The sequence below is a fragment of the Dasypus novemcinctus genome, chromosome 2, assembly GCF_030445035.2.
Source record: "Dasypus novemcinctus isolate mDasNov1 chromosome 2, mDasNov1.1.hap2, whole genome shotgun sequence".
NCBI lineage: Eukaryota > Metazoa > Chordata > Mammalia > Cingulata > Dasypodidae > Dasypus > Dasypus novemcinctus.
The window spans coordinates 190,610,937-190,634,826 of record NC_080674.1 but is presented as its reverse complement, the minus strand read 5'-3'; the positions used below and the strand labels follow the sequence as shown (position 1 = coordinate 190,634,826).

General features: G+C 40.5%; 2 protein-coding genes across 4 annotated transcripts in view; both read left to right on the top strand.

The window, feature by feature from the left end:
• Positions 1–20,444, top strand: part of CANX (calnexin) — a 33,663-nt gene extending 13,219 nt beyond the window's left edge. For both annotated transcript variants that reach the window (XM_004467013.5, XM_058283320.2), the window contains 13 exons: positions 119–192; positions 635–693; positions 1,065–1,206; positions 1,655–1,736; positions 5,720–5,912; positions 7,423–7,612; positions 10,974–11,087; positions 11,360–11,516; positions 13,214–13,429; positions 14,518–14,637; positions 15,476–15,602; positions 15,785–15,864; positions 18,140–20,444. In XM_004467013.5, the coding sequence (XP_004467070.1) occupies positions 119–192; positions 635–693; positions 1,065–1,206; positions 1,655–1,736; positions 5,720–5,912; positions 7,423–7,612; positions 10,974–11,087; positions 11,360–11,516; positions 13,214–13,429; positions 14,518–14,637; positions 15,476–15,602; positions 15,785–15,864; positions 18,140–18,193 (1,608 nt within the window). In that variant the 3' untranslated portion in view covers positions 18,194–20,444. The remainder of the gene's footprint in view (positions 1–118; positions 193–634; positions 694–1,064; positions 1,207–1,654; positions 1,737–5,719; positions 5,913–7,422; positions 7,613–10,973; positions 11,088–11,359; positions 11,517–13,213; positions 13,430–14,517; positions 14,638–15,475; positions 15,603–15,784; positions 15,865–18,139) is intronic.
• Positions 20,445–21,802: 1,358 nt separating this feature from the next.
• Positions 21,803–23,890, top strand: part of MAML1 (mastermind like transcriptional coactivator 1) — a 53,706-nt gene continuing 51,618 nt past the window's right edge. For both annotated transcript variants that reach the window (XM_012528432.4, XM_023591304.3), the window contains exon 1: positions 21,803–22,386. In XM_012528432.4, the coding sequence (XP_012383886.2) occupies positions 22,078–22,386 (309 nt within the window). In that variant the 5' untranslated portion in view covers positions 21,803–22,077. The remainder of the gene's footprint in view (positions 22,387–23,890) is intronic.

Here is a 23,890-nt window from a genome sequence, read left to right as displayed (position 1 = left end):
TTAAGGACCATGTGTGAAAGTTTTATAGTTTTTGAAAATAAACCGAGAGTAACTCCTCCTAAGAAAGAAATGTTGCTGGAAATTTCAAATCTTAATTCATTTTTATATCTTAACACAGGTCACTTACAAAGCTCCGGTTCCGACAGGGGAAGTGTATTTTGCTGATTCCTTTGACAGAGGAACTCTGTCAGGGTAGGTGTTTCTTAGGGAGAAAAAAATCGTAGATGGAAATATCATGTAAATTGAATGATGGATTCCTCTTTGCATTAGTGAAATGTCTTAACTTTTTTATATTACCAGTGTTGGCATCCATTTAGAAAATAGACTTTTGGAATTTGTGGCACTTCTTCCATCCCTTCCCAACTCATCCTCTTTTCTCTTTGATTCTTGAATTGTTAAAAAAGTGACATAATCTGATGGATTTGGGACTTTTTCTTATCAATTCATGAGTTCAGTATAATGTAATGTTACTGCTTGTGTGACAAACATACAAGGTGAAAGTTGAGTGGCTAAGTAGGCTTTAAGAAAAAGGGATTTGAGAGAATAGAGTCTGCTTTTACTGGCATTTACATCGTTTCTCTTCATGGGTCAACTATCATTTGAATCTTAACTTTGGGGTTTGTCTTAATTATAGGTGGATTTTATCTAAAGCCAAAAAAGATGACACTGATGATGAAATTGCCAAATATGATGGTGAGAATTCCATTGATTTATATATAAAGATTGAAGTTTGATGTTTTGTTTCTGTGGTGTCTCTCTTAATGGTTTAAAATATGTGTATTTTTAGATTTTGCCATCTTTGCATGTTTTTATAATTTATAGGATTAGACCTATTTAATGTTTGTTTTACACTACAAAACTATTTTACCATTTTTCTAAAAGCCATGTGCTAATAGTTATCAAGTATATGCATGTTTAAAACAGACCATCTCTAATAGGTAACTGGAAACATATTAAAATTTTGTCAGTATGCTAGATTTAGAATGTGGAGTTTTGCTTGTTTCCATTTAAAAGGCCTTGAAAGTTCTTGTTAAAAAGTCAGATGTTTTTGGGTCATCTTATAGGAAAGTGGGAGGTAGAAGAAATGAAGGAAACAAAGCTTCCAGGCGATAAAGGACTTGTCTTGATGTCTCGGGCCAAGCATCATGCCATCTCTGCAAAGCTGAACAAGCCCTTCCTGTTTGACAGCAAGCCCCTCATTGTTCAGTAAGTGAAATGGATGTTTGATAGAAACTTTCTAGGATGGGTCATCTCAGAAGATACTACATTGTAAAATTATTCTACATAAGAGTTACAAGATTATATAAATTACAATAGGGATTTTTGGGTGATTTTCAGACTCCTATAAAATGGGATTCCTTGATTTTTTTCCTGCTTAAAAAATTATATTGAAACAAACTGCCTGTTCTTCCTCCTGATAACAAATGCATGTCTGAATTTTGCAAAAGTATTTTTTAGGAATCTGCATTTAGGTTTTATTTCATTTTACTTAGCTTTCTGAGATTGTGTAGCCATTCAAAAGGAATATAATATGTAGTACTTATTAAGGAGGTTGTGACAAACATGTGACTATGATGGGGGAAAAGGCTAATAACCTAAGAGATTTGTTATTTCAAAATACTATGCAGTTTTCTGCTTTTTTCTCTGAAATTAGGTATGAAGTTAATTTCCAAAATGGAATAGAATGTGGTGGTGCCTACGTGAAACTGCTTTCCAAAACCCCAGAACTCAGCTTGGTAGGTACTCCTGTTTCTTTATAGAGCTACCTGTAGTTTTCTTTCTTTCTTTTTTTTTTTTTTAACTTTTTATTTGGGCATTATTTGAAACTTAGAGGACAATAGCAAAAATAATACAGCTTGCATGCAGAAAATTCACAACATATCCTCCCACTCCCCACCTAGATCCACCGATTTTAACAGTTTGACCCCTTTGCAATATCTGTTTATCTGTTTTCTGAACATTTGACAGCAGGTTGCACACATCATTCTCCTGGAACACATAATACTTACATAAATATTTCCTATGAACAAGAATATATATATATACACACACAACATAAAACTCCGCATCCCAAGCCCTCCCAAGAATACCATTCAGTGGGATTAGTCACATTGACAGTATTGGACTACCCTCACCACCTGCCATTTCTAGAACTTTCCTTCACTCAAAACAGAAACCCAACACTTATTTTGCATTAATTCTCCATTGCCCCTGACCTCTGCCCCTGACAGCCTGTGTTCTACTTTCTTCCTCTTAAAAGTTCGCATATCTGTTATTTTCTTTGTGGTTACCATGGGGCTTAAATTTAATTCCCCAAATCTATAACTATAACAATCTTGTTTGCTTTGAAACCAGCGTAACTTAAGTAGTATACATACACTATGTTCCTATACCCCTCCTTCCCACCCCCCCCTTATGTAATTCTTGTTACAAATGACACAGTTACACATTAAGTCCAAAACCACTGGTTTATCATTATATTTTGTGCATTTGCTTTACAGATCCAATTGGAAGTACAAAGTAGAGTTACATACCAAAAATGCAGTAGTACTGGCATTTATATTTACCCTTGTCATAATCTTTATGAGAGATCTTTATTTTATTTAACCTTGGTGAATTGTCCACTGTTCTTTTCCTTTCAATCTGCAGAACTCCCTTTAGCATTTCTTACAGGGCCAGTCTAGTGATAATGAAGTCCCTCGGCTTTTGTTTATCTGTGTATATCTTAATTCCTCCTTCACTCTTGAAGGACAGTTTTGCTAATAGAGAATTCCTGATTGGCAATTTTTTCCTGTCAGCACTTTAAAGGTAGTCTTGCCACTGCCTTCTTGATTCCCTGGTTTCTGATGAGAAAACAGCACTTACTGAGTTTTTTGTTTGAGGCTTCCTTGTATGTTGTACATTGGGTCTTTCTCCTGCAACTTTTAGAATTCTCTCTTTATCTTGGCATTTGACAGTTTGATTTTAACATGGCATGGTGGGGGTCCATTTGGGTTTGTCCTGTTTGGAGTTTGTTTAGCACCCTGGATGTGTATATTCATCTCTTGTGTAAAAATTGGAAAAATTTTCATCCATTATTTCTTTGAATATCTCTCTGCTTGTTTCCATCTGGGATTTCTATGACAGGTATGATGGTATGCTTGATGACACCCTCAGGTTCTGCAGCCTGTTTGCTTTGCTTTGTTCTTTCTTCTGTACCTCAGACTAGATGATTTCGATTGTCTTAACTTCACGTTCACTGATTCTTCTGCCAGCTCCAATCTTCTTTTGAACCCCTCAGGGGAATTTTAAGTTTCTGTTACTGTGGTCATAGGCACTGTTTGGTTCCTTTTTATAATTTCCCTTGGTCTGTTGATCTTCTCTTTGTCTCCGTCTGTCGTTTTCCTGATTTTTCTTTAGTTCTTTCTCTATTTTCCCTTAGCTTTTTGAGCATAGTTAGGACCATTTTTTAAAAGTCTTTGTCTGGAATGTCCCAAGTCTGATCCTCCTCACTGATGGTTCCTAAACATGCTTTAATTATCCCCTTTGCATGGACAATCTCTTCCTGTTTTTTTTATGTTTTGTAATCTGAAACTTCCTGAAACCTGGACTTTTTGATAGTGTATTATCACTGGAATTTAGACTCCTTAAACTTGTATCCATCTAGTGCTATGATAGAGCTTTCCTTGAATGCCAGAAACTTAAAACAACAAACAAGAAGGAAAAAAAGAAAACAGCTTTCAGAAAATACCTTTCCAGTCTTTGCAGATCCACCTGTGCCAGTGCTGTCCTTCAGGGCTTATTCATACAATGAGTTTGGAGAATAGTTCCAGGTGAAAAAGTAGGTGCCTTCCTGAACCTTTCTGGTTTCATTGTACATGTGGACCTAGGAATTCCTCCGTTTACAGGGGTAGGAATGTCGCCTCTTCCCTAGGAAACCATTTCCTCTTGGTCCCAGGCACTGTTCTCTATGTCTAGAGCCAGCAATCCCTTGCCCTAGGCAACACAACTTGACTGCTCTCCCACAGCATTCACTAGCTCTGTGCTTTCTACACATGGGGCAAGTTCTGCAATGAGTTCTTCAGGCCACCACCAGGGTCCCATTGGGATAGACATGTATGGTCCCTATATGTGCACAAGGATTACTTCGCTATCTCTGGAACCAGAACCAGATATCTGCAGTAGGAGGGATGGGGACTGGCTCTGCACTGAGTTGTTGGGGGGTGGGAAAGGGGCCAGCCAGGGCAATGTAAGATCCTACTTTCTTTTTTTTTTTTAAGAGGTACCGGGGATTGAACCCAGGACCTTGTACATGGGAAACAGGCGCTCAGCCACTGAACTACATCTGCTTGCCAATGAATATTGGTTTGTTTGTTTGATTTTTGTTTGTTTTTAGGCAGTATCAGGGACCTAGCCCAGGACCCTCAATACATGGGAAGCAGGTGCTCACCCATTTGCGCTACATCTGCTCCCCTTCTGCTTTTAAGTAGCTTTTTTCTTGTTTTGGCACTTGTCCTGGTACTGCAATTCTTTAACTGTTTTCTAGAGCATTGAAAAAGATGTTTCTACCAGTTCTTGCTGGTTGGTCAAACCTTCTGTGGGGAGATGACTACCTGAGGTATCTCACTATGCCATCTTGATTGGGGTGGGGCCCACAATTGTCTACCCTCTCCCCCACCCCAGATGGCTTCCTTGTCTGTTTGCTCGTTGTTTTTGCTCATTGTTTGCACTTGTATCTATTCTTTGTCTGTTTTCTCTTTAATTGGCACCAGGAACTGAACCGGGGATGTCCCATGTGGGAGGTGGGCACCTAGTGGCTTGAGCCACTTCCACTCCACCCCCCCACACACACAATTGTCTTTTAAGAATCTTAGAGAAAAAGAAAAGAATCTCTTCTAAGACCTGTGAGAATGAAGGCCTTCTCGAACCCTGCTGTTTAAATATTTTGTAGGGTTAGGAGTTAACTTTGATATATACTTCTAGGCTGTAATTGAAAAGCAGTAGGAATACGAATTCCATAGCTATCAGCTGTTTCTTTTGTGTCCCTGGTTTCTGATCTGGGTGATTTTCATTTTACCAAATATATTTCTTTGTTTTATGAAAGAAGCAGTAACCATCGGTGTGTAATAGCAAGCATTACTTTGGTTTTTTTTTGTTTTTAAAGATTTATTTATATCCCAGCTCCCCACCGCCCATCCCCCCAACCCCATTGCTTTGCGCTTGCTGTCCGCTTGTGTTTTCTTTTTAGGAGGCACTGGGAACCAAACCCAGGACTCCCATGTGGGAGGGAGTTGCCAGTGGCTTGAACCACCTCTGCTCCCACTTGTTTTGTCTCTCATAGTGTTTCCCAGTGGTTATTCTTTGTTGCCTCTTCTGGTTGCATCAGCTCATTGAGCCCGCGCTCTCTCTTGCTTGTCTTCTTTAGGAGACACTGGGAACCAAACCTGGGACCTCCCATGTAGGCAGTGAGCCACGTCTGCTTCCCTACTTTTTTATTTTTTTATTTTTATTTATTTATTTTTTTTTTAGCACTTTCATAGTTTCTCATTTAAAATTTCCTGGTAATTGTTGGTTTTTCCTTTTCACTGATACCTGAGTAAGTCTCATAACATAGTCAGCTTTTCCTTTAATAGCAACACTAATTTATTAAACTTTATAAAAAGAAACATCACAAGATTTTGAAAGGTTGCTTTGGAATGTTTTGACTGAGTTAATTAATATTCCATTTTTGTCTCTGAAGGATCAATTCCACGACAAGACCCCTTATACAATTATGTTTGGTCCAGATAAATGTGGAGAGGACTATAAACTACACTTCATCTTTCGGCACAAAAACCCAAAGACCGGCATATATGAAGAAAAGCATGCTAAGAGGCCAGATGCAGATCTGAAGACCTATTTTACTGATAAGAAAACACATCTTTATACATTAAGTAAGAAAAATTATTAGTTTGAGGGTTTTAGAGCATTATATATTTACTATCCATTTAATTTAAGGATTGCACATCTGGAGAAGATCCAAGCCTGCAAATAAGAAAGGAGTCATTGTTTACTCTTTTTCATAGGTTGAACTGATGTTTGAAACAATTTAAAGAATAAGTTGTTCCATAAAGAGCTTCATCACTGGTCCCTTATTTCCTCTCTTGGTTTATCTTGTTGAAAAGAATGTTTAACAAGTAGATATACAATAGAAATATATGTAAAATTTTTTTCCAAATTATTATTAGTAGTATTTTTAGGAGGTACTAGGGATTGAACCCAGGACCTCATACATGGAAGCAGGTGCTCAACCACTTGAGCTACATCCACTCCTCTAGGTTGAGTTTTAATCCCCCCAAATTATTTTTTAGTTGAACAATATTGGGATGTTTTTGACATTTGGGTAATTGTATTTAACATCATTTGGACATGGGGATAGGTTTTTAATTTAATGAAGCTTTTCTTGCTGCTTTGAGATCACAGACATGACTCTTCCTAAAGAATACAATAACCCTTTTATCTTTTTAATAATATATATATATACATAATCAGTGTAGAAATTCAGAAGATAGAAATAAGCAAAATGTAGACATTGAAAATTGAAATACCACTGATAGAACATTTTGATATGTATTCGTCTGAGCTATTTTATTTATGTGTATAATTATACAGGCATGTAACATTTATAAATAATGATTATACTACTTTCTGTATTTACTTAAAAGAGTGTGAATATTTTTTCATGAGAGTATATACCTTATCCTTATTATTACTTACAATAACAGTATAATATACCATTGTATAATATAGCATTGATATGCTATTACTTAGTCAGTTGCCTATTGGGTATTTAAGTATGGGATCTGGGCTTTAGCTATTATAAACCACATTTAAGATGTCTTTATGTATGTAAAGTTGTTTTCATTCTTCATTGGACTCCAAAAGTACAACCACAAAGACGTGGTTTAATAATACAATGTCCAAGGATATAGAGAAGGCTTGTGTGACTGAAATTTTAGTAACGAGATGATGGTGATGCCAACTGTTAAAAATGAAGAAATGGGCCTTTCCTACTGGAGGATGGTTATAATATACACACTTCTTTTCCTGATGACTGGAACCAATTGTATCAGACCAATAACTGCATGAGTTGATGTACCTTTGTGTTTTTTGATATTTTTATTGTCCATAAATAAGGTCATTTGACTTTTCAAAATTTATTATTTGTTGCGATTCCTAGAAACCTGCTGAACTAGCATTTATGCGTCACAGATGAGGAAACAGTGTTAACTTGCCCAAGGCCCAATAGGCCCTACAGTGCAGAGTCAGGCATCTGAGATTATATTCTGCCTCTAGCACCCATTGTCTTACCTCCAGGCTTGTGTTAAAAGTTAAGATCTTTTATGTTGTAGTAAAGAGCTTGGGAATGTGTGATTAACTTTAAAAAATATATATTTTTTTTAGTCTTGAATCCGGATAATAGTTTTGAAATATTAGTTGACCAATCTGTCGTGAACAGTGGAAATCTGCTGAATGACATGACTCCTCCTGTAAATCCATCGCGTGAAATTGAGGACCCTGAGGACCGGAAGCCTGAGGACTGGGATGAAAGACCAAAAATCCCAGATCCGGATGCTGTCAAGCCAGATGACTGGTGAGCTTTCGGAACCTTTGTATATGTGTGCAAGGGAGCATTTCTTATATTTCACATGGGTTGAACATTCAAGCGTTGATATTTTCTTTGTGCTTACCATGGGACGCACAATATCATGATCTGATATTTTCAATAATCTACAAAAATATAGACTGCCTAAAAAGGGGCCATACTTAATCTGCATTGTTCCACCATTTTATAAACTGGACAATGCCGAAATTATGTTTTAATTAGAGAAACTCAAAGATCTCTGTTCTTTTGGGCAGTGGAATACAAAGCCAGAAGGACTCAGCCTGCTTGCACAGAGCTCCCAGTCTAGTTGTAAGACAGTCATGTAAATAAAATTGTTATGCAGTATGGTAAATGGTCTGTTGGAAGGTGTTGCTGGGTAAGCAGAACACCTAGTAGATTTAACCTAAGGGATGACTTCTTGGAGATGGGCAGATCAGATTAAGACTTGAAAATGGGGGGAAACGGACTTTGGCCCAGTGGTTAGGGCGTCCGTCTACCATATGGGAGGTCCGCGGTTCAAACCCTGGGCCTCCTTGACCTGTGTGGAGCTGGCCATGCGCAGCGCTGATGCGCGCAAGGAGTGCCGTGCCACGCAAGGGTGTCCCCCGCGTGGGGAAGCCCCACGCGCAAGGAGTGCGCCCGTGAGGAAAGCCGCCCAGCATGAAAAGAAAGAGCAGCCTGCCCAGGAATGGCGCCGCCCACACTTTCCGTGCCGCTGACGACAACAGAAGTGGACAAAGAAACAAGACGCAGCAAATAGACACCAAGAACAGACAACCAGGGGAGGGGGGGAAATTAAATAAATAAATAAATCTTTTAAAAAAAAAAAAAAAAAAAAAAAGACTTGAAAATGGGGAGAGAGTTAACCAGAGTAATGATACTCCTGGTTTAAAGAAGATATTAAGTGCAAAATTTAGCTGGAGTGAGCTTGAAATGTATGAGAGAAATAGAGTATATCTGATCTCATATATGTAGGGTATAAATTGGGGTCATACTTTTGTACATGGCCACATGTGATATATTTGGAGTATAATACAATAGCTTTCAGAAATGTCAGCAAATGGATAAAGGGAAATAATAAAACTCATCTTTCTTTTTATGTTGCACTAGTGTAAATGGCAAGTTCATTTGTATGACTAGTGATCTTATATTTGCTTCAATTTTGTTTAATACTATATTCCTTAACTAGTTTTTTGGGGGGAGGGGAGCAGGTAGAGTAAATGTTGGACTTTAATAGGGTTAGCTGACTTAAAAACAAATTTTTAAGTGCTCACATAATTTAAAAATAGCATAAAATAAGCATTATCCTGACCAAGGATAGAAAGTATCTTAAAAACTAAACTTGCACTGTTTTGTGGCAACTTGCCTAAAATTTTGTAGTTGGCTATTTCTTGATGAATTTCTTAGGAGGAATTTTTTTTATGATACAACACATACCATAAAATTCACCTTTCTAAAGTGTACAATTAAGTGGATTTTAATATATTCGTAAGTCATACATCCATCACCATTATCTTAATTCCAGAATATCCTATTACCCCACACCCATTAAGCAGTCAGTCGCTACCCCACTCTTTTTCCCAGTCCCTGTAACCACTTACCTGCTAGAATTCTGTGTCCATGGGTTTGCCTATTCTGTATATTTCAAATAATGGAATCACATAACGTGGTCTTTTAGGTCTGACTTTTACTTAACATAATGTTTTCAAGGTTCATCCATGTTGTAACATGTATCACAACTTCATTCCTTGTTATGACTGAATAATATATCTTTGTATGGACATCCCACATTGTGTTTATGCATTCATCAGTTGATGGACAGTTGGGGTTGTTTCTCCTTTCTGGCTGTTAGGAAAATATGCTATGAATGTTCATGCATAAGTTTTTGTGTGGATGTATATTTTCATTTCTTCTGCATGTACACCTAGCTGTAGATTGTTGGGTCATACGGTAACTCTGTACTTAAGACATTGTTTTCCAGAGCAGCTGTACCATTTTACATTCTCATCAGCAAGTATAGGGTTTTAATTTTTCTGCTGCATCCTCCATCCTTGCCAGTGTTAGTTATTTTCCTTTTTTTTTCTTTTTATTACAGCCATCCTCCTGGGTGTGAAATAGTATCGTGTTTTTTTAAAACCATTTTTACTGAAACATTCATAAGCCATACATTCCATGTAAAGTGTATAATCAATGGCATTTGGTATAAGCACAGAGTTGTATATTCATCACTTCAATTAATATTAGAGCATTTTCATTATTCCAAAAAAAGGGGAAAAAACAACAAAAAAACACAAGCCAAAAAAAAAACTCTACCCCTTAGTAGTCAACTCTCAATTTCTATCCTCCTCCTGCCCTACATAACAGCTAATCTGTTTTTGTCTCTATAATTTATTTGTATTTACATTTTGTATAGATGGAGAAAAACATTATGTAGTAATTTTTGTCTAGTTTCTTTCATTTAGTATACTTTTTTTTAACCACTGATGGGAGGTTATTAATGTATTACTATACCCCACCGTCCATAGTTTGCTTTGGTTGTATTTTTTGCCCAAATAGCACCCTGATATTAATATCTTGTGAACATTAACATACATTTGTTCTGTTTCAGAAAAAAACATTTTTATACATGCACTATCTTTGTTTAAGGTACTGGGGCCAGGGTTTGAACCCACGTCCTTGTATGTAGGAAGCTGGCACTCAAACACTGAGCTGCATTGGCTCTTCAGTTTTTTCGTTTGTTTGCTTGTCATTTTGTTGTTGTTGTTTTTAGGAGGCACTAGTAACCAAACCTGGGACTTCCCATGTGGGAAGCAGGCATTCACCTGCTTGAGCCACATCCACTCCCTATGCACTATTAACCATACTCATTTTTCCCTAGGGTTTGCTATGCTCTATAGTCCCATGTTTCCTTTTTTTAGCTTTCTTTCTAGTTACATACATGACCTTAGACTTTCCCTTTCAACCACTAACACACCTATATATTAGTGCTGCTATTACAAACAGTGTGATGTTCATTCGCCATTTCTATTCATTTCCAAATATTTTACAAACAATACTTTTACCAATCTTGCACAGATTAGACCTCAGCTTTCCATTCTCTAAGCTCATTCTCTTTCCTGGTGATTTATATTCTAGGTATTTATGCCATGAGTTTGCATATTATTATATTCAGTTCAGCATTGATTTGCATTTCTTTGGTGGCTTGTCACATTGGCCATTTGTATATCTTCCTTGTCTATTCATGTCCTTGGCCCCATTTTTTAAAAAAGGTTAAGAGTGCCCTGTTTAAGAATGACACTGTGATTCTTCATCACTGTTGTCTTTACTGGCTTTTTCTTTTGTGTTTAAGGGATGAAGATGCCCCTGCAAAGATTTCAGATGAAGAGGCCACAAAACCTGAAGGCTGGTTAGATGATGAGCCAGAATATATTCCTGACCCAGATGCAGAGAAACCAGAGGACTGGTAAGAGCATAAAGCATAAGCTTTTTAATTAATCTTTTTTTTCACTGAAGTAGTTCTCAAATACAGCATTTTAGGAAATTGTCTACATTTTTTTGTAGAGCTTTACAAATTTAATTGCAATTCTTTTTTTTTTTAATACTTTTCTCATCAAAAGACATTGTTACAGAGGTGCACCATAAACGCATCCTGGCAGTATCTCGGGGAGTGCTTGGACTCCTATTTGTAGTTCTTCATAACAGGAACTATTTAATTTGTCATTTGTGTCTCCACAGGGATGAAGATATGGATGGAGAATGGGAAGCTCCTCAGATTGCCAACCCCAAATGTGAATCAGCCCCTGGGTGTGGTGTCTGGCAGCGACCTATGATTGACAACCCCAATTACAAGGGTAAATGGAAGCCTCCCATGATTGACAATCCTAACTACCAGGTTTGTGCCTCCTGAGCTTTTATTGATCTTAATAAACTCCTTAAATTGAGAGAGTGCTTAATGTGTTATATGTTGCAAAAAAAAGATAAACCTAGAATCTGGAGAGAGTAGCTTTCATTGTTGCCTTATAACTTAAGTTTAAAAACTAAAAAAAAAAAAATGGAAAACTTAGGATTTGGGTGCCTTGCCCTCAGGTCCAGTGGTGCGTCAGCTACAGTCTCCAAATCGCAAGATTGACCATCTGAGTGAAGTGATGGGTAGAGGATGGTGATGTGAGTTGGAGCTTGGGCCATGGTGTATCATTTCTTGGCCTCAACAACTGTAAAAACACTGAGGCTCAAATGAGATAAGAATTCAAGCAGTGATGTTTAAATTTACTATGAAAATGTAACTGTTCACCTCCTTGTCTCTTTTTTGTTTCTATTCCAGTAAAATTATAATCATTCTTTTCCATTTTATTTGTCAGACTTAAAAGTGTAAAGTGTAGGTCTGTTTATATACACACATTATATATATCTCCTTTTAAGTGCATTTTTTTTTTTTAATTTATTTATTTTAATTTCCCCCCCTCCCCTGGTTGTCTGTTCTTGGTGTCTATTTGCTGCGTCTTGTTTCTTTGTCCGCTTCTGTTGTCGTCAGCGGCACGGGAAGTGTGGGTGGCGCCATTCCTGGGCAGGCTGCTCTTTCTTTTCATGCTGGGCGGCTTTCCTCACGGGCGCACTCCTTGCGCGTGGGGCTCCCCCACGCGGGGGACACCCTTGCGTGGCACGGCACTCCTTGCGCGCATAAGCGCTGCGCATGGCCAGCTCCACACGGGTCAAGGAGGCCCGGGGTTTGAACCGCGGACCTCCCATATGGTAGACGGACGCCCTAACCACTGGGCCAAAGTCCGTTTCCCTTAAGTGCATTTTTAATTGTGTAGTCAAACAATAAGACCATTCTTTCTATGGCTATTTAAATAGATTGCCATTTTTGCTTTAAAAGTTAGTGCTGCACAGGAAGCGGCTGTGGCTCAATCAGTTGGGCTCCTGTCTACCATATGGGAAGCCCTGGGTTCACCTACCAGGGCCTCCTTGTGAAGGCAAGCTGGCCTGTGCGTCACGGAGAGCTGATGGGCCTGTGTGCTGCGGAGAGCTGGTGCAGCAAGATGATGTGACAAAGGGAGACAAGCAGATACAGAAAAAACATGCAGCGAATGGACACAGAAGAGACAGCAAAAGAAAGGCACAAGCCACAGGGGGGAGATAAAAAGTGCTGCAGTAATCATCTTTATACATGTCTAGGTGGATATGTTATTTCTCTAGGTAGTTATCTAGAAGTGAAATTGCCAGTTGAAGTTCATGTACATTTTAAATCATCACTGAAAAAGTCTGCTGATTTACATTCCCACCCCAAACAGCATTTGATAAGAGTGGAGGTTACTGGAACAGTTCAGACAGAGCAAGGTGGTGGTTTGGACAAAGTTGCAGGTAATATTAGAGAAAGAAAATGGTTGCGTCCAGATATCTTAGAGGTAGAATCAGCAAAACATTTAGCATAGTGCTTGGTATAGCACCAAATTTATTCCTGTTGTTTATTTAAGTTTCATAAAGTCAGCACTTATCTCCATTGATTATATAGAATTCATCATATGGTAGGTTCACCATAAATTTTTGTTTATCATTATCTGGAATTTTCTCTTTTCCTATTTTTCCTAGGGAATCTGGAAACCAAGGAAAATACCAAATCCAGATTTCTTTGAAGACCTAGAACCTTTCAAAATGACTCCTTTTAGTGCTATTGGTTTGGAGCTGTGGTCTATGACCTCTGACATTTTTTTTGACAACTTTATCATTTGTGGTGATCGAAGAATAGTTGATGATTGGGCCAATGATGGTTGGGGTCTGAAGAAAGCTGCTGATGGGGCTGCTGAGGTTTGTGCTTGCTTGTTTGTTATGCTTTTATCTTTTATTGTGGGTAATGAGGTACTTTTGTGGAAAATTACCTTTTAAGGTATGGCTTTTTGCTTATTTGGGAATATTGGCATAATAAGTACTGTAAAAAGTTGCCTGCTTAAGACAAAATACTGGGGTTTATTAACATGATTTCATTAGTCTAATGTAGCTTTGGATTCCGTAGTTGTGTTATTTATGTGTAGAGTATGTTTTTTTTTTTCCTTTGAGGTACTAGGGCTGGGGATTGAACCCAGGAATTTGTAGGTGGGAAGCCAGCACTGAATGACTGAGCTACACCGGCTCCCCCATGTTGGTTTTTCCATTTGTTTGCTTTGTTTTTAGGAGGTACTGGGATTGAACCCAGGGCCTTGTACATGGGAAGCAGGCACTCAACCACTTTGAGCTACATCTCCTCCCCTTAATGTACTCTTGTTCTGTTTTTTTTTTGTCTTTTGGTAAATAGGTATGATTTAATTAGTCAAACCTATACAGTTTCAAAGAACTTTGAAAATCAAAGCATCCATGTATCTTTTAAAACTTGTGCATGCATGGGAATGAATTACTGTTTTTATTCTGCTCTTTAGCTACCAGGAACACATACTGGTTCTGGTATAGTATAGAAGACTGCAAATGCTGTCTAATTTTTCTCCCCTTGTATCTGCACTAGTCCTAGTGATTTGCTGACCTGATTTAATGTACTTTTAAATGTTGAATCTTGGTTTACCTCATACATGGAAGTTTGAAACAGTTGCTCATGTGGCAGAGCTGGGAATTGGAGAGCCAGGGACATTTAGATCAAGAAATTCTTCATTCACTGAGGCTAAGGGGAGCCTTTTGCAGGTGATTGAGATAATTTTTCTCACCTATAGGAGTTAAGTCACGTTGATGATAAATGGCAGCATAAAAATTGAAGCTCTTACCTAACTTCCTTTTTAGATGATATAAACATCTTGGCTTGAACTCTTTGAAAATGGGGGAGTTTGAGTTTTGCTATGTGGTAACTGAACAGTGCAAGAGTGCCCCTGTATTTGGGCCAGATCTTGAATTAAGTCCTGTCTCTTTTTCAGCCGGGTGTAGTGGGGCAGATGATTGAGGCAGCTGAAGAGCGCCCGTGGCTTTGGGTAGTCTACATTTTGACTGTAGCTCTGCCTGTGTTTCTTGTTATCCTCTTCTGCTGTTCTGGAAAGGTACGAATTTTCTTTGGAATCACATTTAGAAAGAACTCTTGTGCTGTTAAAAATAAGATTTGTTACTTCAGGTTTTCTTTGTAGCAACTCAGTAATGACTGGGTAAGATTTGGTGTTCACTTCTGAAACTTTTATTCACTAATACTCAGTGGCCATATATTGTGCCCAGATGGAAGTAGAATTTAGCCCCTCAGTTTCTAATTTTATTTACATCACCATGTAATTATTTCCTTAATATTTCTAAATTAATTTTAGATTAATTTATATTTGTATTTAGGCCAGCTTTCTGAAAAAGTAAATATAGATATAAAACCAGCCTTCTGGGCACAAACCAATTTTCCTCTTGGCATAGTTGTTTCTGTTCTTATACTTTTGTGATTGGATCTTTTTTATTTCACATTATCCAGTTTTGCCCCCTAATGTCCACCTTCCAAAAAAAATTATCACAGCCTTATTGCTGGTTTTTTTCCGTTTAGCCCTCGCATTTGAAATTCTACAAGAAAAAAAATTTTGATTAGACTCTCTTTACTTCTGCTCAATGAAGATTATGCTTCTCCTTGCATTCAGAGAACATTTTCTACCCTTTCCTTCACAACCATCCTCACAACCATCTGTGCCCCAGTCAGTCAGAGAATCAGACCCCTTTGTTTTCACTGTTCCTTCTATCTTGAACTACTGCACACTCACATACTCAAGAAAAAGTTCCTTGATGGTAGGAATTGCATCTTACTCATTTCTAAATCTCTGTCCCCCAGTATGTATACTTAGGTATTCAGTAATCCTATGATAACATAATACGTAAAAAATATGAACACAATTTACCTGGGGGATATTTCAGAAACAGACCAATGCCATGGAGTATAAGAAGACTGATGCTCCTCAACCAGATGTGAAGGAGGAGGAAGAAGAGAAGGAAGAGGAAAAGGACAAGGGAGATGAGGAGGAGGAGGGTGAAGAAAAACTTGGTAAGAATTATAATCCCCCAAATTTGCTTTAAGCCAAGACCCTGGTGTGTCATTTGAAACCCTTATAAGCAAGTTACAGTAAGATTGTTTAGACTCTGGTGTGTGTTATAATGGTAATTGTTTGAGTACTTAAAAAAAAAGTTAGGTCTTTCTCAGTTGTTTTACTTTAACTTCTTTTCTAGAAGAGAAACAAAAAAGTGATGCTGAAGAAGAAGGTGGCTCTGTCAGTCAGGAGGAAGAAGAGAGCAAACCTAAAGCAGAGGTAAAGCAGTGGGGGAGGGTTAATCTTGTATTTCAAGCAAAGTTAACGGTATGTTTAAAGTAGGAGTATTTTCATAAGGTAATATACAGTGGCAGTAAAAATGTTAGCCAGTTATATAAAAGTGAGGTTCTTGAGCATGTAGACCAGTATTTTATTTGGTAATTTCAAGCTACTTCTGAATCTCAGTTTTTTTCTGTGCTGAAAATGATTTCTTAGAATAAGCAAAATGTTTTAGGAGAAAAACTTAAAAAATGCTCTCTGAGACTTCAGGTTTTCAATTTAATGTCTTATCTCATCTTAGCTTCTCTTCACCAATACCTTTAAAGTATTTCTGTGTACAAATCACGTATTCTAAATCTTTATCCCTGTTGTCCATCGACTAATTGATTCAATAACTTAACAAATGATGAGTATCAGGCATTATTCTAGGAATTTGGCATACAACAGTGAATGAGACAAAGATCCCCTGCTTTTGAGGAGCTTAAATTCTAGGGAGGGAAAGCAGACACTAGTCAGTAAACATTACAGGAAAGTAAATGCCATAGAAAGTTAGAAAACAATCGGCTATTTTTTAAAAGAATGGCTAGGAAAAGGTATTAGAAGTGCTGGGGGTGTGGAGTGGGTTGCAATTTTAAATAAGGTAGACCTCATTGGAAAGGTGACACTTAAGTAGCCTCAAAGGAGGACTACTTCGTCTGGACTTGGTTTTTCCCTCTTAGTGAATGAAGCCTTTGCAGGCTTTTGGGCAGGGGAAAGGTGTGATCTTTCCTGAGAATACACCAAGGAGAATCAGCTGGGAGGCTCCTGTAATGATCCAGGCAAGATGTGGTACCTCTGAACAGGGTGATGGGATGAAGGGGGGTGAGAAGTAGGAGGCTTCTGGATCTAGGTCTTCTGGTAGATTGGTTAATAGAATATGAAGGCAAGAGAATAGTCAAGGTGACTCCCAAGGTTTTTGGTTTGAGTAATGGGAAGGATAGGTTCAAATTCAAACCCAGCTTGTGTTTGAGTGTCCTCTGTCTTAATATTCCAGCTCAGAGTCCCCCAAACCTTTTCTCTCTCTCTCTTTTTTTTTTTTTTTGGCTTTTATAATGAGTATTTATTTGGGATAAAAACTTAAAATCCCAAGGCCTGGAAAATCCAATTCATGGTACTATAAGAGGTACCTTCTCATCATTTAGCTACCACATGTTGAAGCGAGGTGGCAGGCAATATTGGCCGGGTTTCAGCCTTCCCCTCCGGGTTCCTCTTCCTCTGAGGCTTCGTGGGCCCAGCTTCTTCCCAATCTCAGCTGTAGGCTGGCACAGGGCTTGTCTCTCAGGGCTTCCTATATATCAGTCTTGGCTCTCTTCCCAAGGTCAGCTGTAAGTTACAGGTAAGTGGTCCATCTCTCTCCAGGGCTTTAGCTGTTTGAGCCTTCTCCTTTCTATCACATTGCAGGATAAAAAGTGACAAAGTTCTCTCCTCTGGTGTGTATCTTATGTCTATTTGTCCACGTGGGTGTCCGTTTATATCAGCCCTACCAAGGGCGCAGGAACTCAACCTGAGTCATGCCTTACTGATGTGCCCAAACCATTTTTAATGTTAGCATGTTTGTACCTGCTTACAGAGGTCCTTTTCCCAGCACTTTTCTGTTTCAGTCTGATCCTTTCTGCAGAGCTCTACCAATGCGCTATTTCCAGTTACTACAACTGTCTTGCTGTTTTGTATCCTTGTTTTTCTTTTCAGTGGATATGCTCTGCTTCAACTAGAATGCAGAGCTCTTGAAGGTAGGGACCATGTCTAACATTTTTATATCCCTACACTGCCTCACGCAATAAAAAAGTAGCTATAGTGGAACAGAAAGAGCATTGGGCTTTTGAAGTCTACGTGTATATGGGACTCCCCTTGGATAGTCTTCAGGTCCCATGAGTCCCAGGTTTCTGGTCCTCAAAATGGGGATAACATGCCCACAGGCCAGTAGATTGTTGAAGTCAAAGCAAGATAATATGCGATGGCACAGTGTCTGATCCTTTTTAAAGAAAATGTCTTTAAAATAGATTAGAATGGAGGAAAGTACGTGCTAATAGAAAACAAAAAAGAAACTAAATTAGAATACTCATAATTCCACCACCTCTGAGACAACCATTGTTTGGATGCATCTCCTTGAAAAATAGTTTCTCGTTTTTTTATTCACATGGGCCATCCCGGACTGGCTGATCTTGAAAATTTGGTAAATTTTTATTTTTAAAAATTTCTCTAGTTATAAAGAGTTTCTTGTCTTTTCAACCAACAGGAGGATGAAATTTTGAACAGATCACCAAGAAACAGAAAGCCGCGAAGAGAGTGAAACAATCTTAAGAACTTGATCTTGATATCTTCTCCTTCCCTCTTTCCCACAAGTGTTGTCTTAGGAGGGGACCTGGCACACCTTAGTTTGAAACTCCGAAAACCTCAAGATGTCACCATCAACAGGTTCCAGTCAAACACTGGCCAATGTAATTTTGAACATCTAGCAGTAAATAATTGCAGTTGTGACATAAAGGACCCTGTTTCTGTAGAAAGAAAACATTTAACATAATGGTTGTGAAATGTAACCATGAAGAAACTAACTTGTATTTTTTTTTTAAACATCTTTGTTTTCTAAAATAGAATGTCAGAACTTTTTTGCAAGTCTTTAAAATCTTGGCTTAATTTAATATATTAATCTGTTCATGCAGAAATAACACCAACATTTAGAAATGTTGGGGGCGGGGGTGTAAATTGCAGGTGTTATAATTTTCCTTTTTTTTAACTTCGGTATTATAAAACATTCAAATGTCTCTGTCCCTTAAAATTGATAATCATGTTTTAAAGTATAGTCATTCATGGTTATAATCTTGTTTTGCTTGCTTCCATTACTCAATTCCTCCTCAGGAAATTGAGGTGAGGGATTGGGTGGAAGCCCAAATTTATATAAAGGTTCCGTTTAAGTTGTATTAAATATAGACATACAAAAAAAAAAAAAAACCTTTTCACTTGATGTTGGCTAGACCATAAAGTATGTGTATTCTGTTACCCTTGAAACTGCTCAGTTCTCAGACTGCTTTGGAGGAGGTAGCTTAATGAGGCACTGGGGCCTTTGTACTTCATACACAGTGCCTGGTCTCTGACCTTCTCAAACAAATGGCTTCAAAGGAACATTAGTAGGGCGTGTGAGCTCCAGGGTAAATGCAGATGTGTTTTAATCACCTCTTCCTCCGTGTTGACACTGTTTTCCTTACCTATTTCCCCCAATTTCTAGCTTTCTCCTCTGCTATGCATTTTCTTCACAGCGCAGCTTGCTGTTTGTTGCTGAAAACGATGATATGCTCTTCATAGTGTTAAGCTTTTTGTGATTACGTGTATGTTTCTTCTTTTTCCTTTTTAAGTAGATCCACAATTTTCCAGGTCAAAGTACAGGATAGAATACAATCTTTCATTTTTATCCATTTTTGTTACTCTGTATACAGACTGTAGAAGTCTAATCCAGAGGTGAGCCAGCCGTTTCAGAATTGACTGTAATTGAACACAGGCTAAAAGTATTTATGGGTGGAGTGACATATAGCATGTTGTCTGATTTTTATAGCAATTCATGTAACAGTTGTGTCTTAAATTACACAATAAAGCAATCCTGTTCAAGGTTGTTTTTTTTTTCCCTAAGTATGTGACTTGTAGAATTTTTTAAGTGGTTGTAGATTTTTTTCCCCCCATGTGGAATGCAGGTGGGTGCTATCAGTCTCTCCCCCATCAATAGTGTGTAATAATACTATTACACCACACTGAGATGTATTCAGAATTAGATGTCTGTGCTTTATTCTTTCTTCAGAGGCTTTTCAGATGTACTGATGATACTGTTTCTTGCACTGAATATATAAACGCTGCAGTGTTTATATTGGGGCGATTTTGGGGAGGAAGGGACATTCATAAAAGATGAAGGTTGTGTTTTGTTTTGTTTTGTTATCAACCTTTTTACTGGTTCACCTAAATCCTTTTGAGGGTGGGATGCATTGTTCTTGCTGTTCAGTACTTTATCCTTTTCATCTGTAATATGGTCACAATGACCTTAGCTACGTAGCAGACTTTCCCAAATGTATTGAGTGCAAATAAACAGTTACTTAAGCAAGACCTGAAAATATGTCTGCAGATTTCTCCTTGAAGCGCATGTGTGGGATCATTGCATTTCCAGAAATCTGCCCTCTCCACTCTTGCTGAAGTTATAGTTCATGCCTCACAATTTCTTCCAGCTGAGTTGTGGTGTGACAAGTTTAAATCATTAGTGTGTATGGCTTTCCCAGCCCCCCCCCCCACCACCACCATCAGGGCCTTTCCTTGTTTTTCTTTTTCACTCTGTTCAAGATGCAGCTTCCTGATGAAATGTCTGACACTTAATGAATGACCAGCAGCAATTTTCAGCTCTTAAAAGGCATTTAAGATTTTACATGCTGCCTCTTTCGCAATTATTGTAAAATGCCCACTCTCCATCAGATGTGCCCTTCAAGTCCTCTTATCTACAAAGAACTCTTAACTTTTTTTCAAATTGTCAAGTTACTAAATGGTATTAAAGTCCTGTGTTAAGCATCTGCTTTTGACTCAACTTTTTCATGGTAACCTTAAATGCGTGTGTTTTACTCTATCATGTGTTAATTTTTGTTTAATTGACCACTGCCTGAGAATTTGTTAATTCGCAGAAACTTATGGACTGGGGAATAACTGTTACTTTATCTCATAACATGAGTTTGATTCAGTCTTTTATATTTAGGCCTTCCCTGTCATATTGTGGTTCAGTTATTTTCTGTTGTGGAATAGGGATAGCTGCATAGAAATAAAAGGGCTGTTACTGTAAGACTTAGAGGAACCAGAACTTTAAAGTTTTTATTACAAAATATTCTTTGGACTCCTCCATTAGTTTTACGAATTTTTAGGACCTATTCAGCTTTTGAATGGCTGAGTGTACAAAATGCATTGAGTACCATTATTCTATTAAAAACAAATATTATTTGACCCTAAAAGCTCTACCAGCAGCCTCTTTCTGGCACTTACTAGACAATCAAGGTAACAATACCTATTGTTAGTATCTCTTGGCCCAACAGAGACTGTCCGGTTTTAGTCCTAAATCCCTTTTGTGGCTCATTTGTTTATTTCTGACAGTTCCCCGCCCCTTCGCCTATAAGCTATACTACTAGAGACAAGTGAGCCGGAACTTTGGTTGAGTTTTGTTGAGTGGCTCCATTTTAACCAGCACATGTTTGTTTTTAAATGTAAAGGTTGCAATCCAGTCTCCTTCACACCCCTTCCTCACATCTCAACTTTAAGAAGTTTTTTAAAGGTAGTAAATATAACTCAAGCTTTTGAAATTTGTTCAAACTTGTACAAATAAGTGGAGGTCACTGACACTCCCAGTGACTCAGAAAGGTGCAGAGGAAACCTTGCAGCTCACCTTTGGACAATTCCGATCAGCTTTGAGGCTGGATGCTAAGGAATGAGGTCAAAGAAGGACGGCTGACTTTGACTTAGTGTGGTCACTTGGAGCTTACCAAAGCCAAATTCAAATGGGAGGTGGGAGAAGGAAAGGGCAGCGTTGTCTTGTCAGGTCGGCGTCTGAAGCTGCCTAGTTACAGCGCACCCGACTTGGACGGATGCCGCTTACCTCGGCGTACCCGGAAGGGCCTGCCTCTAGGGGCGGTGCTTCGGGAACCTTGTCGCCTTTGGACGGGCTCCCATCGGTCATGTTTGGGATGGGTCTCCCGGGCCAAGCCCCGCCCCTCGCTGTGGAGTTCCTTTAAACCCCGTTCAGGAGCCTGAGCACGCCGCCTACGTGCTCGTCCCACCCCCTCGGGTGGCCCATTCTTCCTCCTCTGATTGGCCGGGGTCCCTGTCCGTCAGCCCCTGACGTCCAAGTCGCTCACCAAGGCCCCGCCCTCTTCCGAGAGGCCTAAAAACAATTTTAAGATGGCGGCGGCAGCGGCGCGGAAAACAATGGGGCCGGGGCGGCAGCGACGAGCTGAGGCCTGAGGTGGCCAGCGAGTGCCGGCCCGGGGCCGGGCCGAGCCGGGCAGGAGGAAGAGCCGCCGCCGCCCGTCGCAGCGCGCGAGCCCGCCCCACCGTCCGCGGGGCAATGGCGCGGCCCTGAGGCGGACGGGGGCCGCCGGCGGGGGAGAGGAGCCCGCGTTGCCAGCCGGCCCCGAGCGGCCCGGCCCGCCCCGCCTGCGGCCCATGGTGCTGCCCCCCTGCCCCATGGCGGAGTTCGCGCTGCCGCGGCACAGCGCGGTCATGGAGCGCCTCCGCCGGCGCATCGAGCTGTGCCGGCGCCACCACAGCACCTGCGAGGCCCGCTACGAGGCCGTGTCGCCCGAGCGCCTGGAGCTCGAGCGCCAGCACACCTTCGCCCTGCACCAGCGCTGCATCCAGGCCAAGGCCAAGCGCGCCGGCAAGCACCGGCAGCCTCCCGCCCCGGCCCCGGCGCCCGCCGCGGCCCCGCGCCTCGACGCCCCCGACGGCGCCGAGCACGGCCGCCCGGTCGCGGTGAGTAAGGGCGGCGGCGCCTCCCGGCCCCGCGACCCCGGGAACAGCCCCTGCTCCCGCAAACGCCTCCCCCTCGGCCGGGGGCGTCGGGCCTCTCGGAGACTCCCCCGGGTGCCCGCAGCTCCTCGCTTCCCGCTCGGGGGAGGGGAGCGTGGCCGGGAGGTCGCGTGGTGTCGCCTCCGGGGAAGGGCACTGTGGCAGTACGTTTGGCGCAACGTTCCGGCCAGGGCGCTACGTTGGGCCCCGGCCGTGAAGGGCCGGCGGACCCCGGCTGAGTGGTTTCTCCCCCGGCCCCGCGTCGGGAACTTCGAGAACTTGACTTCGGGACCAGCCGAGGGTACGCGGCGCCGGCAGTGTAGGCGTCGTTCTTGCCGGGTGGGCTTCGCCTCCTTTATTCGGCAAATGTTTATGGGGCCCTTGGGCTTGACAAGGGCCGGTGCTTGGAAGCAGGGTCACGGCTTAACGCTGGACGTGTCGGCCTTGAGTTCCCCGACCGAACCGTGCCGCCCGGAAACCCCCAAGCCTTTGGAAACCTTGGTAAAATGCCTTGTACTGCTGATCGCGTATGGCTTCTTCAGGCGACCCTGAAATCTGTGAACTTGCGATTCCCACAAGGGTGACAAACTCCGTTTTAATTGAGAGGCCTGTTTAAAGTCTCTGGTGAGAGTAGTTTGTCGAGATAGACTTTGAACACGCTGTGGGTTTCTAGTAGACAATTCGTGACGTTTTTTGGCAGAGATTGTTTCTTTTTTTTGCTTTTTTTTTTTTAACCTCCCCGCAGCTGATCTGTATAATGGGAGGGACTCAGTAAAATTTTGTGTGTGTGGTTTTCTTCGTAATTTAAAGTTTGAAACAAATGTCACCGTGTAAATCGTTCTGTGTATTTTCTAATTCAGGCTTTTATTACCTCTCACCTGGGCCTTGGAGGTACTCTCCCGTAATTAGTCTTTAGGCTTTTAGTCTCTTTCTTCCTTCCATTCTTAATAATTGATCTTACTAAAACTCTGCTGTCATAGAGCTAAAAACTCTCTCCCATTGCTCCAAGGGATGAATTTCAAGCTCTTCGGGCTGCCCTTTCACGACATAACCTGCCCTTCCAACTCCCCTCCACGGGTTCTCTCCTCTCATTGAGTTATTTTCCTCATTTTCTCCCACACTAGTCTGGGCTGTCAGAATACAAAGAATTCTTGGGTCCAAACCCAAGTTTCATTGCTTATTGTATCAACTGGTCACGTTTTCTCCGCCTCGCTTTTCTCAACCCGGACCATGCTTGCTTGGCTTCTTATCCCAGGGTTCTTACAAGACGCAAAAGAAAGGAGTTGAATGTGAGAAAATTTCATCATCTGAAAAGCTGCAGAACCCTCCTTCTTATCTTTCAGAATCTGCCATCCTTGCTAGTCCAGCTCAACCCCTTCCTCTTTAGAGCTAGCCTCTGACCACCCCAGCCCACAGCAGTCAGTATCTCCTTTGCCAAAATATTTAGCAAATGTATTGTCTAGGCCAT